General features: G+C 43.4%; 1 protein-coding gene across 1 annotated transcript in view; it reads right to left on the bottom strand.

Annotated features, from left to right (window-relative positions):
- SPO11 (SPO11 initiator of meiotic double strand breaks) overlaps positions 1-15,107 on the bottom strand; it is a 120,628-nt gene that overhangs the window by 40,029 nt on the left and 65,492 nt on the right. Inside the window, exons 2-3 of the mRNA XM_066624709.1 lie at positions 9,537-9,555; positions 7,641-7,754 (exon numbers count right to left, since the gene is read on the bottom strand). Of these exons, the coding sequence (XP_066480806.1) occupies positions 7,641-7,754; positions 9,537-9,555 (133 nt within the window). The remainder of the gene's footprint in view (positions 1-7,640; positions 7,755-9,536; positions 9,556-15,107) is intronic.

Below are 15,107 nucleotides of genomic sequence, written 5' to 3'. Positions count from 1 at the left end.
GGTAACAGTTGCTTGTTCCCTTATGTTGGTACTGGAAAGTGGGTTAGGATTGTGCCCTTTGTTGTGTAAAGCCTCTGCTGCAGACTATGGGAGACCTGACTGCCTCCTTAAGAGCCTCTTTGTTGTGCTTTGACCACCATCATATATGTGATCAATCATTAAGCAGATGGTTGTTAAGCAACACACACCTGTGTATCTGTACACAAGCTGCAGAAGCCTTGCAAACTGCAAGACCCGTTCTCTTTGCAGGGCAGTTAGCAGCTATCTGATTTTTGAATAGCCTCAGGGCTAGAGAGAATTAGTTAGCTGATCTTTCCATCACCTGTATCACTTTCCATCATTATCTGAAGGAGTTAACAAGACCTGAAAAACAGACTTAGTTTTTAAAAAAGGAAAAAAAAGACACTTTGCCTTTGTTGTTTTAGCTGTAATGAGCCTGTGCTGCTCCTAAATGTCCAGATAAAACATTCACAGGTCATTTAGGACAGCAAGAACACAAATATTGCAAAAATGCATCCATAGGAGAAATCATCTTCTGGATTTCTCCTTTATTTCCCTTGGTAGATTACATGCAATATTATTGGAAAGGTAGCCATACCTCAGAAGCCCCCTATTTGAAAATAACTTCAATAAGGAGAGGGGGCGTTCTCACCATTAGAAGCCCCCTGGCTTCAATACTGTTATGTATGCAAGTTATGCAGGATCGAAATCCTGCATAAGTGATTGGCCCAGACTTATTGCTGGCCAATTGGGTGATGGATCAAAATCCTACCATCTGATTGGCCCTCTAGTTAATGTTTCAACTGCACCAATCATGGGAAGTCTGGGCGCAGCTAAAGGGTATAAAAGCCAGGGGTGTTTGCCTTGTGTCAGATTCATTGTCAGGTCCTGTTCTGAAGATGGAATAAATGTATTGAGCTGTTATTGCTATGCCTTCCTTTATTCACATAGACCCACTATATAACAAATACCATAGCATCTTACAAATTTCCTTTCACTTCCCCTTATTAATAAAACATATCCAAGGCCACTGAATGTAGGCTGAGCATCTGTTTGGAAGTCTCAGGCAATACACTCCACACAGAATTACTTAAGAAATGTTTATTTAAAGATAAGCTTATATAATGGAGAACTTAAAGCTCTCGATAACTAAGCATAAAGATAGGCATACTACAGCTCAATAAAACAAAAAAGATATCTAAAACTAACTTCCTCATACCACTTTACTAACAGATGCTCCCAGAAGAATGTTGTAGACTCCTAAATTAGAAGTTTAACAAATTCATAACTCATGAACTGCTACCCATAGGGCACTGGAAGACTACCAAGTCCAGGCCCCGGAAAAACAGAAAGAAAACAGAGGGGACAAGAAAAGAGCAGACGCTCATCCCCAAGCCCTTCCTTTTTATACCTCTTCCCTTTCTCCTGAAAACTTGTCTTAGTCCCATGATGCTGCTATGAGCTCCAGCTGACAATAATTACCTTCCCTATCCAACTCTGTCTCTAAGCACAGAATAGCAAGACAAGAAAAGGGCACTGATCCTATAAACCTACTGCTCTTCAATCTTCTCTACATTCTTCTGCATAATCCTACCTGTCAGTCTAAAAACACCTAAAACTTTACACTCCATTCCCAATTCTTTACAGATAAGGCTGTGAAGGAACCAGTAGGGAGGCAGGAAGCGGCGGGGTGGTGGGCAAAAGAGAGTGGTAACAGGGGTGGGGAAGAGGAAGGATCAGTCCCACAAAGAGGTCAGGTTTTGTGGCAGTGGCACCTGCTGAATCCTGACTGCCTTCATGGGTCAGTGTGGACATGTACCACAATATCACTGGCATAGGCCCACATGAGCTTACCACAGAGCAAGGGAACAAGCATTCCCTTATCCCAAAGAATCTCTCAAGGTTTTGAAACTCCGCTGCCATGTTGCTGCCACTATAGGGACTTATGATGGACTGAGCTGCCCATTTCACAGGCCAAAAAGGCAATGATTTTAATATTAATTTAAAATCATGGTAGCCAAATCTTGTGACATCTTCACTTGTGAAGTGATTTCACTTGTGAAGTGATTTCCCAAGTGCCACAGTTCAACATAAAGCTCTAAGGTGAAATAGTCTGGAAGTGCTCCTCATTCTTCAGGACACTCATATGGGGAAAAAGTTTTTGTGAACATCATTAGCACCTGATTCCTGGTTCAACAGAATCTAACAAATTTGCCACAGTTTCTTAACAGAATCTAACAAATATGCCATTTCTTTAATAATCTGTCATAAATTATACCTGCCGTTGTAGATAATGAGAATACTACAACTACTGACAATGTTTTCTGATATCTGATGACAACTTTTTCTGATATCTGTGCATCCGTGTTATAAATACATCTGCAATAGTGGTTGAAAGATCAACATTATCTACTTATGCCTTCTACCCAACCTAGTAGGAGCCATGCACAGTACAAAGACCACATCTATCATATTTTCCTCTAGTCCCTTTCTATTAACCTATATTGCTTTCTGTTTTAAAAATATGAATTGACTGAAGAATATCCCTTCAAATCACTTTTGAATTTCCACTTGAGTGTCCTTAATGGATGGGCTCAGAGAATGGGCATTTAACTGACAGTTGGGCTTGCATCTCTGTGGCTCATACAGGGCTGACCCACCCATGAGTTGAGGTAATACAGCTACTTTGAGCAGTGTAGGGTGCAGGTGGCACACTGCACCCATCAACCACCTCCACAGCGACCTCATCTAACCCCTTCTTACAATGGGATACCTAAGGCATCTGCTGCCTGGGGCAACAGGAAATTTTGGCACCCCATATGACAAAATCAAATTTAATTAATTAATTAATTACTGCCCAGGACTAACATGGCAACACCAAGACATTTTAAACATAAAATACACATTGAAATAATTCAAAAATGTGTTGTTAATAAGCATTAATATATTATCAATGTCCAGGCAGCATAAAGACATATTATTTTTAAGGGATACTGAAACTGAAACACACATTGAAATGCTCTGCATGTGGAAAGACAGTGTGTATGTTGACCTTTTTTCCTTACATTAGTGTTTTCCAAATTTTTTTGACTGGCAACTCCTTTGATCTCCTGGGCTATTGGCTGTGGCTCCCCATTAGGGCTACAATCCTATACATTGTATATGGAGGCGGGTTTTCGTGAGGATTCTGTGGCTCCCTGGGGAGCCCCAGCTCTCAGTTTGGGAACCACTGCCCTATAGGGATAAATGCTTGTGTGTAGGAGCATTTGAGAAGTAATCAGTGTCCGGAAGCAGTAGTCAGTGCTACCAGATGATTGAAGGAGGGGATATACTGTATTCATATTTTTTATTGGAGTTGAAGACTTTTTCCCCATGACGATTCATACATTCACACCCCACAATTGTTTTGTTTTGCTCTGCCCTAAGACTCACTGAATGCAATGGAATTGGCTTCAGAATAAATAAATCAAATTGGACTGCAAATGGGGAGTGGGGGAGGGATGGTGAGTACTATTGTTAAACCGAACGCTCAAAACTGATTGGCTATGTGGTTCAGAGGTTCTTTCTCTTGGTGTTTGCATTTCTTGTGGGGGAAATGAGCAAGGTTTATCATTAAAGGAGGGAGTAATAAAGGAAGGTTAATTGGCAACAGAGGGAGTAAAAAAACAACAAGAGCTTGACATGATCTGCTTGGAGTACAGGAAACTAGACTTACCAAATGGTCTCATCAGGAAGTTTTAACCAACTTGCAAAAAAACACCTCAAGTTGTTTTTACAGAAGATTTTTCAGCTCAAGACCTCCCTATGCACAAATAAAGACTCAGATTTGGTTAGAGGAAGCTGATTTAAACTAGACTCCCCCTGAGCATGTGTGGAATTGCTCCTGGCAAGATTACCATTTTTCTTGTGTTTTGGACGCAGCTTAAGGGGAAGACGGAAAAGTCTCACTCTTAGGAAGAGAGGTAGAAAAATGGAACAGCTGCATAATGCACTCACGGCTCTTCTGCTTTGAGTTTCTTCCCCCTCCCTAGCTGTAGAAAGAGAAGGGGTGGGGAAGTGCAAAGAAATGCTTTGGGGAAGTGGGCGGGGGAGTGGCAAATGGAACAGCACCAATAGGTCCAATAGGAGTGGTGCAGAGCAACAGGACAATGGGCACTGGGTGGCAGGTGGAGGTCACTGGGTGTCGCTGGAAGGGCATCAGTGGGCCGGGGGGGGCAACAAACGGAATGTTACTAGGTGGGAGGGGGTTCAGAAGTTGAAACAGCAGTGGTTGGCAAAGCAAAGCAGCAGCTCAGAAAGAAGCCACAGAGCTGAAATGGAGCCAGCGATCAGCGGGGGAAGTGGATGGTGGTGGTTCCCCCCCCAGCTGTGCTGCCTGGGAACACTTGCACCCCTTGATCCCCCCTCCTGGGTATGCCAGTGCCTCTTACTTCTTTCTCTTTGCTCTGTGTTTTGAACAGAACAGCAAAGTGAGACTCCAACAAGGAAGCCATGAGACACTCCATCCAGCTTCCAAAAAAGAGGGTAAACAGGTGGTGCCACCACCATCCTACCACATCCCAGCATCATTGCCTCCTCTTCTCCTTCACTGCTTATTTTAAACTGGCTAGGCCAAGAGCAGAACTCCCCTGGCCAGTTTAGAAGCTGCAGAGAAGGTGCCTGGAGAGGGGGCACTAACACAGAGACCAAAAAGAAAGGGGTGTGTGGAATTTTGACAAGGTCCCTCACCAAATGCTGCTGAGAACACTCCACATTCAGGGAATTAGAGGACAGGTCCTCTCATGGATTGAGAACTGGTTGAGGTCCAGGAAGCAGAGAGTGGGTGTCAATGGGCAATTTTCACAATGGAGAGAGGTGAAAAGCAGTGTGCCCCAAGGATCTGTCCTGGGACCAGTGCTTTTCAACCTGTTCATAAACGACCTGGAGGCAGGGCTAAACATTGAGTTGGCCAAGTTTGCAGATGACACCAAACTTTAAAGAATGGTGAAGACTAGACGAGACTGTGAAGAGCTCCAGAAGGATCTCTCCAAACTGGGAGACTGGGCAGCAAAATGGCAGATGCGTTTCAATGTCAGTAAGTGTAAAGTCATGCACATTGGGGCAAAGTATCAAAACTTTACATATAGGCTAATGGGTTCTGAACTGTCTGAGACAGATTAGGAGAGAGATCTTGGGGTCCTTGTAGACAGCTTGATGAAAGTGTCGACCCAATGTGTGGCGCAGTGAAGAGGGCTAATTCCATGCTTGGGATCTTTAGGAAAGGCATTGAGAATAAGACAGCTAAAAGGATATAGGGAGATGGAACCAAAGAGAGCAACCAAAATGATTATTGGACTGGGGCACCTTCCCTGTGAGGAAAGGCTACAGCGTTTGGGCCTTTTCAGCCTAGAAAAGAGGTGTCTCAGGGGGGACATGATTGAGATACAAAATCATCCAGGGGATGGACAGAGTAGATAGACAGACGCTCTTTTCCCTCTGACATAACACCGGAACCAGGGGACATCCACAAAAGTTGAGTGTTGGGAGACTTAGGACACACAGAAGAAAATATTTCTTTACCCAGCGTGTAATTAGTTTGTGGAACTCTTTGCCATAGGAAGTAGTGATGGCATCTTGCCTGGATGCCTTTAAAAGGGGATTGGACAAATTTCTGGAAGAAAAGTTCATTACAGGTTACAAGTCATAGTAGGTATGTGCAAGCTCTTGGTTTTAGAGGCAGGCTGCCTCTGATTTGCAAGATGCAGGGGAGGGCACTGGGATGCAGATTGTGTGCTTGTGTGCTCTGTTGGGCATTTGGTGGGCCACTGTGAGATACAGGAAGCTGGACTACATGGGTCTTTGGCCTGATCCAGCAGGGCTCTTCTTATGTTCTTATGCTCTTATAGCTGGAGCCTAGCTGGAGCCAGGCCTGGGTTCATATTACTGAGATTCTAATGTTCTACATCAGAACTCATAAATGCCCCTAGAAAACTTAGGGTGCAATCCTAACCAACTTTCCAGCACCACGGTTAGTGCAATGCAGCTCTGAGGAAAGGGAACAAACATTCCCTTCTTGAGGAAGCCTCCATGACTAGCACCCAACTGCAGAATGCAGCACATACCCCATTGGCGCAGCTATGCCCGTGCTAGAAAGTTGGTTAGGATTTGGGTTTTAGTCTAATTTTACGAGCTGTTCTTGGGAGTTTTTCAAATGCATGATAGTTGTGAATGTTAGTAAACCACTGATTTTTAGGCAGGTTGTCATGTGTTGACCTGGTTGTATAAATGCCAGTGCTGTACATAAACTAAAAATGACAGCTGCAAAACACTGAGGATTGTGTGAACAGGCCCAGATTTTGCTGCAGATTCATTCAGAAAAAAGCGTATGAAAATAAAATGGAACAAAGAATGACATTGAACTACGTGATGATACCTTGTGAGCCTTATTTTGCTCCCTGGCCAAATAGGCTGCAATTGAAAGTTGTAGCCAAGAGTTGGATGCCATGACAGTGACATCTTCATTGAGCACCAGCCAATAGGTGGTGAAGGGTTTCAGTTGCTGGCCATCAGAAGAAAGAGGGGCTAGTTACTGGTACAAGCCCATAAAAGTTGCTGGATCAGAGACTGAATGTGAGGGAAACAGACAGAAAGGGGGAGATTTAGCAGGAATGCAGAGGCCAAGGAAGGAGGGGGAAAGTGAAACTGGGAAAAGAAAAAATGAGGAGAGGAGGCGAGTGGCCAAAAGGTAGACAGTCGGGAAAGTGGGTATGAACAAGAGGAGGTAGAAGATAACAAACCAATTGCTTGAAGAGAGTTGCACTGAGCACCAGAATGGGAGCTCCAGGAAAGAGCAAGGAAGGCTGGGGATGGCAGACCAAGAGAAGGACCTTAGGAGGATGCAGCCCTAATTCCCAATTAACTAAAACCACCATTATGCCACATCCTGTCTAAAGCATGGGGCTGATGCTGCTGCAATAGACCACTGCTTCCTAACTGGGTGGACCTGGACACGGCAGATTCCACACTCCTCCAACACCAACTGAGTTGCTAACTCGGTAAGAGGCACTTTTTCAAGTGGGTGCTCCTCTTTTATTTAGCAGGGGGAGAGTAACTGGCCCACCTCACCCCAGCACTGTCTGTTCTAGTGGCTGTCTGCTGGTGTTGCGTCTTTTTAGATTGTGAGCCCTTTTGGGAAAGGGAGCCATTAGATATTTGATTTTCTCTGTAAACCGCTTTGTGAACTTTTTGTTGAAAAGCGGTATATAAATAATGTTGTTGTTGTTGTTGCATCCTCCACTAATCCCATAGGGCTCTTCCTAGGATTGAATGACAGCCTTCTACCTGACCCAGACATTGGGGGAAAGTTATTATTGAACTTGAAGGTGAAGGGTGTGATTATGGCTCAGTTGTTTTTTTTTTTTTGTTATAAACTCTGGCCATTCAGAGGCCACAATAAATAACTTACTACAGCTTTCCTGCCTGTCTCCCTGGCTTCTCTTTCCCCCTGAACATTTCCTTCAGCAACTGCTTCAAAGCAGAGCTCCCCTGGAGAGAGAAGACTACCACAATCACATAGCTCATGATCATAAAAAAGAAAAATTAACATTTTACTTGTGATATTTACATATGTGCATTCATCACAAATGGTGAAAGATACCTACCGTATGTTTCCCCAATCTGATCTGTTATTCAAGATGAGAACAGGTGCTTCATTTCTGGACAGACTTGTAATAACACCTTCAATAATGTTTTCAACTGCATTAAGAACCTCGGAGCTGAAACAAATTATGACATACAGTTTAATCTTGAATATATAGCATGTAATCAAGTCCAATATCTGCAATAAAACTTTGATATGCATAATTATATGAATAATTTGTTAAATTTATGAAGCAGCAAGAAATACTTTAACAAATTTTTTCTTGCTTTGTGCCCATAGAAATCTTAACTTGCCATTTCATGTATATGAGCTACAGCCCTGGGAAGTATATCACCAGCCACTCCTTTTTTCAGCCACCCAAAAATTTGGATCAACTGGTTTAAAACAACTATAATTAATGCTTTAAATCAAATGATGTAATATTAGCTTTGGCCAGAGTTTGACTTAACTTGTTTTTAAATGCTGTAAACTTCAAAAAATGTTCAAGGGTATAATATAAGTACTTCCTCTCTACCATAGCACATTAACCTTTTGATCTGACACTATGAATGAGTGCCTGTGGTTTTTAATTATATGAAGGTTTTGGCTGGATAACAACAGTGTGTGTGTGGTGGGGGGAGATAAATGTGTCATGAACGAAGAACACTAGTAGCATTCCCCATAGAGCAAAACAGCAGATTGCTTTTAAGTCTCCTATGAACAAAAATGCATTTTTGCTTCATTTTTCTCAGCAATTCTCCTCCTCTCCAGGTAACATAGTTGTAGAGAGTACCCAGTCTATTTATAACAGAATTAGAGCCCAAGCCTATGTCTGTCTACTCAGAAATAAGTCCCATTAGAGTCAATGGAGCTTACTCCTAGGAAAGTGTGGATAGGATTTCAGCCCTAATTTGCTAAAATCTGAATGTAGCCTGTATACATATAAGCAAAACTAAAAACAAAAACAAAAAAAACTACTACTTTAAGCCTTCCCAAGAATTCCCCTTAGCCACGTGAGATGTGTTTTTACTTGAAAGCATGCACCCATGCTTTATCACAGACTACTTTACATTCTTCCCTTAGTTTCAAATACGGTTTCCCATAAGAATGGTGGTGGTAGATATGGTTGAGAAGGGGGATTTGGCAGCAGTTCAAAAAACACATCCAAGTCCCTTTTGGCATGCAGAAATAGTTGTGTGGTTCTTTGGATTCTTGGTGTAAAATTCCAATTCTGGATGATCACATTCAGTTGTGGAAAGGAATATGGTCCTTTTCAAAGTGGGAGTGCTCTGATGGTATATATCACAATGAACCTGACTTTCACAATATGCTACTTCTCAAAGGAGGAAGTCTGAAGTGGTTTTTTGAAAACTAATAAATATTACTCATATCTGACAGAGATAGAAATTGGTAATGATTTGTGTTAGAAAGTTTGTATTTATCAGGCTTAGAAGGGTATTATATAGAACCTACACAATTGATCCTCAGTTTCCAAATATTGTTTTTTAAGCATGATTCAGATCGAAAATTTTCAAAATAAAATATACTGATTGTCAAGTCAACAGATGGTAGTGTCAACAGGATGATAAGTTCTGCAAATTTGCCTTGTTTCTTATAGTAGTTTTTTACCAACTGATCCCTTCAGTTTTTGCAGGTGTTGTGATGATCTTTTATGACCCATATGTATTGAATTTTATCACAGGCCTGCATAAATCAAATAGGTTTCTGTTTCGTCTTTAGAAATGCATGGCTATGTAAACAGTGCCAAATGGTAGATCCAGGAATCATATCTAGGTTTAATTTCTCAGGTTTGGGGCCAACAGAAGTTGAGAGTGCTTTAAAGGAGAAAGGCAAGGATTTGAATGGCATGCTCTTTGGAACGAATCACATATGTTCTTTCTTTCATTTTAGTTCCCACTTCTTGAAGATGAAGTAACCTTTAAGAAGAAAAGGATACATTACTGGCCAAACATGCCAACTTAAAAAGCACTCTGCATTAATTACAGAGAAATCTAAGCTGGAAACAGCAAGGCACTACAGATGTATCACACAAGGATAAAGCCTGTCAGCTTATTTCCAACAGGTCACAGCATGAGCATTCTGGTTTTTTGGCAACACAAACAGAAATGCACTTAAATCATTATTTCACAACAGGATAAAAAAAATTACAGAATTTATCCTACAGTATTTTAAGTAGCATTTGAACATTTAATTTACTTACTGTATTTTTAACTTGCCTTTCTCCCCCTAAGGGGACCCATGAACATGAATTAAATCTATTTGGAAATTAAATTTGGGGGAAAATGTTTTGTTTGGGTCAACAGTATTAAAATGGCAATTTCTTACACTATGCATATCCAATCTACTAGTGTCATACATGCATACAGTGTGAGTTTCTTTTTGTGAAACATTAAGCCAAAGATATTTAAACTAGGGCATTGTGATGCCCCAGCCTGACAGCCCTGGCCTCTGCCCCCTTAAGGGGCAGGGCAGGGGGAAGATAACAATGCAATCCCCAGGATCGCATAGCTAAAGGGGGCTGCAGGGACTAGGATGTACTCACCATTCCCTGCAGCAGCCTGTTTGGGGTGTGGGGAGCCCTGCCCGAGCATCTGCAGGGCTCCCCAATGTTCCAAAAGTGAAAGTGGAGCAATCACGCTCCACTTCCGCAAAACCGGAAGTGGAGCACTATCGCTCCACTTTCACTTTTAGAAAGCTGGGGAGCCCTGCAGATGCTCGCGCATGGCTCCCTGTACCCACAACAGGCTGCTGCAGGGACTAGTGAGTACATCCCCATCCCTGCAGCCCTCCTTAGTGACGCGATCCTGGGAATCACGTCGCTACCTTCACCCCCACTGCCTCCCCTCCCTCCCCTGCAAGGACTTACTCTGGTCTTCAAACTCCCTGAGAGTTTGAAAACCACAGCATTAAGCTATTATATTCTCACAACGAATTCCACAGTTAACTTCTATGTGAAAAGTCCAATGAAGTCAATGTTCAGTAGTGATCCTAGATGTTTTCCCAAATATACTCGTATAGGAAAATAATATGAAAGAACATGAACTATGTATGAGATAAAATCTTTGGTTCAACTCTAGGCTTGGCAATGAACAGTACAATCCTATTGGGCTGTCCTGCTGGTGGAACTAGTGTTTTGCTTGTACTCACTGCTTTAAGGCAGCTGTAAAGTGCACTCCAGCAGTGCATACTGCTGGTATCAGTGGGAAGGCTGGAGCCTTCCACGTGTGTCATTGCTGTGCTAGCTGACCACCAGAGCAGGTAAGCCAATGCAGGAGGCAGTAGGGATGGGGGAGGGCAGAACAGGGCAGGGGCAGAACCAGGCAGGGAAGGGGAGGAATGGGGGTGGGAGGCTGCTAGAGGGGGTAGTGATGATACACAACTGATCCTATCCTCATTTGCAGCCTCCGCACCGTTTTTTCTCCTCTAACTTGTGCCAGTGAACTCGCTGATGAAGATCTGAGAAGATTCATTGCAAGGCAGGAGGATTAAGGAGGGGAAAGGGAATTTAAATTCACCTTCTGAAACCTCCTACTTTGCCCCACCCCACCCCCACTGGATACAGCATGTGTCTTTTTAGTGCAGCTGCAGCAGGGAGAAAGGAAGGATTGAATTGGATCATAACTCAAGGCCAAATGGGATGTCACTTTATTGTTTGACCCTGCATTTTTTGTCATGATGATAGTGGTGGAGGAATAGGCATCCTGAGTACTGATCTGGATTGGGACCACTGCAAGGCCAACCTGTTAGTCCTCTCCTCCCAGACTGTGGTCCTCATTTAGATCAGAGGTCCCTGGAAGTTCTGTTTGCCCAAATCAAAAACACAGTAAAACCAAACAATATCTAGTTTGTCCCTTAGTCAAACCATTATATCTCTGCTTCTGTACTCCAACTGTACAGTTGCTGGGTCTCATCTCAGGCTCCAGAGATCATTAGTGTCTCTTGAACAGCTTCACAGTAGCAGAAGATAACGTGACCACAGTTGCTGGTGCCATGCCCCTACCTTGGTTACTTTACCACCTTCCCTTGCAGTCCTTTGGGTAAGATGAGAATCCTATTTGTTTTAGCAGGTGAGATGCAAGAATGGGCAAAGAACCAGAGAGTACAGCAAGAGGGGGAAATCAGTCCCATTGCAAATCAGTCCCAGGTAACTGTGTTTAAGAACATAAGAACAGCCCCACTGGATCAGGCCATAGGCCCATCTAGTCCAGCTTTCTGTATCTCACAGCAGCCCACCAAATGCCCCAGAGAGCACACCAGATAACAAGAGACCTCATCCTGGTGCCCTCCCTTGCATCTGGCATTCTGACATAACCCATTTCTAAAATCAGGAGGTTGCGCATACACATCATGGCTTGTACCCCATAATGGATTTTTCCTCCAGAAACTTGTCCAATCCCCTTTTAAAGGCGTCTAGGCTAGACGCCATCACCACATCCTGTGGCAAGGAGTTCCACAGACCAACCACACGCTGAGTAAAGAAATATTTTCTTTTGTCTGTCCTAACCCGCCCCCTGGTTCTGGTATTATGTGAGAGTGTAAAGAGCATCTCTCTATCCACTCTGTCCATCCCCTGCATAATTATGTATGTCTCAATCATGTCCCCCCTCAGGCGTCTCTTTTCTAGGCTGAAGAGGCCCAAACGCCGTAGCCTTTCCTCATAAGGAAGGTGCCCCAGCCCCGTAATCACAGTTTCTGTATGGAACTGTGAATCTGACCCATTGGAGATTTATTTATTCTGTTTCTATCCCGCTTTTCTCCTGAAGGGCATCCAAATCACCTACAAAGAGATAACATGATGCGAAAGATCCCCATGCTTATCAAAGAATGAAGACTTAAAACATTTCAGTCTGAGGATGCTTTGTTTAGCAGGATGATAGAAGCTTTGAACTGAACATGGGATAGCTAATTCTACACTTTGAATGGAAACAGGTCAATCAAAGCACAGTGGTGAAATTACCCCAATTATTAACAGTATTTATTATTAAATGGATAACAACAGGCGCTGAAAACTCAAATTAAACTGAAAACTCAAGTTGAGAACTTTGGCAGCTACCAGAGCATCCTGAAGAACCTCTCCTGTTCAGGCAGAGTGGGACTGTTCAGGACCTGACATATTAGCATGGGCAGCATCATCCCCTTTCTCCTGCCTTGAGAACTCTTGAGAAATGTAAGAAGGTGATATGGGAGGCCAAGTGAGACTATGAGGAACGCATGGCCAGCAACATTAAGGGGAATAATAAAAGCTTCTTCAAATATGTTAGAAGCAGGAAACCCGCCAGAGAAGCGGTTGGCCCTCTGGATGGTGAGGGAGGGAAAGGGGAGATAAAAGGAGACTTAGAGATGGCAGAGAAATTAAATGAATTCTATGCATCTGTCTTCACGGCAGAAGACCTCGGGCAGATACCGCTGCCTGAACGACCCCTCCTGTCTGAAGAATTAAGTCAGACAGAGGTTAAAAGAGATGTTTCAGACCTAATTGATCAGTTAAAGATCAATAAGTCACCGGGCCCTGATGGCATCCACCCTAGAGTTATTAAGGAATTGAAAAATGAAGTTGCTGATCTCTTGACTAAGATATGCAATTTGTCCCTCAAAATGGCCACGGTGCCAGAAGATTGGAGAATAGCAAATGTCACACCTATCTTTAAAAAGGGAAAGAGGGGGGACCCGGGAAACTGTAGGCCGGTCAGCCTAACATCTATACCAGGTAAGATGGTGGAATGCCTCATCAAAGATAGGATCTCAAAACACATAGACGAACAGGCCTTGCTGAAGGAGAATCAGCATGGCTTCCGTAAGGGTAAGTCTTGCCTCACGAACCTTATAGAATTCTTTGAAAAGGTCAACAGGCCTGTGGATGCGGGAGAACCCATAGACATTATATATCTGGACTTTCAGAAGGTGTTCGACACGGTCCCTCACCAAAGGCTACTGAAAAAAACTCCACAGTCAGGGAATTAGAGGACATGGATTGAGAACTGGTTGAAGGCCAGGAAACAGAGAGTGGGTGTCAATGGGCAATTTTCACAATGGAGAGAAGTGAAAAGCGGTGTGCCCCAAGGATCTGTCTTGGGACCGGTGCTTTTCAACCTCTTCATAAATGACCTGGAGACAGGGTTGAGCAGTGAGGTGGCAAAGTTTGCAGACGACACCAAACTTTAAAGAATGGTGAAGACTAGAAGAGACTGTGAAGAGCTCCAGAAGGATCTCTCCAAACTGGGAGACTGGGCAGCAAAATGGCAGATGCGTTTCAATGTCAGTAAGTGTAAAGTCATGCACATTGGGGCAAAGTATCAAAACTTTACATATAGGCTAATGGGTTCTGAACTGTCTGAGACAGATTAGGAGAGAGATCTTGGGGTCCTTGTAGACAGCTTGATGAAAGTGTCGACCCAATGTGTGGCGCAGTGAAGAGGGCTAATTCCATGCTTGGGATCATTAGAAAAGGTTTGGAGAACAAAACAGCTAATATTATAATGCTGTTGTACAAATCTATGGTAAGGCCACACCTGGAGTATTGTGTTCAGTTCTGGTCGCCACATCTCAAAAAAGACGTAGTGGAAATGGAAAAGGTGCAAAAGAGAGCGACTAAGATGATTACTGGGCTGGGGCACCTTCCTTATGAGGAAAGGCTATGGCGTTTGGGCCTCTTCAGCCTAGAAAAGAGGCACCTCAGGGGAGACATGATTGAGATATACAAAATTATGCAGGGGATGGACAGAGTGGATAGGGAGATGCTCTTTACACTCTCACATAAAACCAGAACCAGGGGACATCCGCTAAAATTGAGTGTTGGGAGAGTTAGAACAGACAAAAGAAAATATTTCTTTACTCAGCGTGTGGTTGGTCTGTGGAACTCCTTGCCACAGGATGTGGTGATGGCGTCTGGCCTGGATGCCTTTAAAAGGGGATTGGACAAGTTTCTGGAGGAAAAATCCATTACGGGTTAAAAGCCATGATGTGCATGTACAACCGCCTGATTTTAGAAATGGGTTATGTCAGAATGCCAGATGCAAGGGAGGGCACCAGGATGAGGTCTCTTGTTATCAGGTGTGCTCCCTGGGGCATTTGGTGGGCTGCTCTGAGATACAGAAAGCTGGACTAGATGGGCCTATGGCCTGATCCAGTGGGGCTGTTCTTATGTTCTTATGTTCTTGCAACTGCCAGAGTTCCAGAATTATGGCACCTTCCTACTCTCACTATCTGAATTACATCCCCATTTGCCGCCTACCCACTTTCCTGCTCTCCTCCTCTTTTACTTGTTTCAAATTCCCCCTTGAAAGCTATCTTTTGCTTGAAACCTTTGGCCCAACCACCTATTGCCCGTAACAGCCTAAATACATGTACATGAATGAATAACATTTCCTTCCCCTATTCCCCTATCCTCACTTCCCTCCCCTTCCTCTGTTTTCTACCGGGTGTCTTTTTAGATTGCTAAGCCCCTTTTTGACAAGGATATGTCTTCACA

Source organism: Tiliqua scincoides, chromosome 4 (genome assembly GCF_035046505.1).
Source record: "Tiliqua scincoides isolate rTilSci1 chromosome 4, rTilSci1.hap2, whole genome shotgun sequence".
NCBI lineage: Eukaryota > Metazoa > Chordata > Lepidosauria > Squamata > Scincidae > Tiliqua > Tiliqua scincoides.
This window is presented reverse-complemented; position numbering and strand designations above follow the sequence as displayed.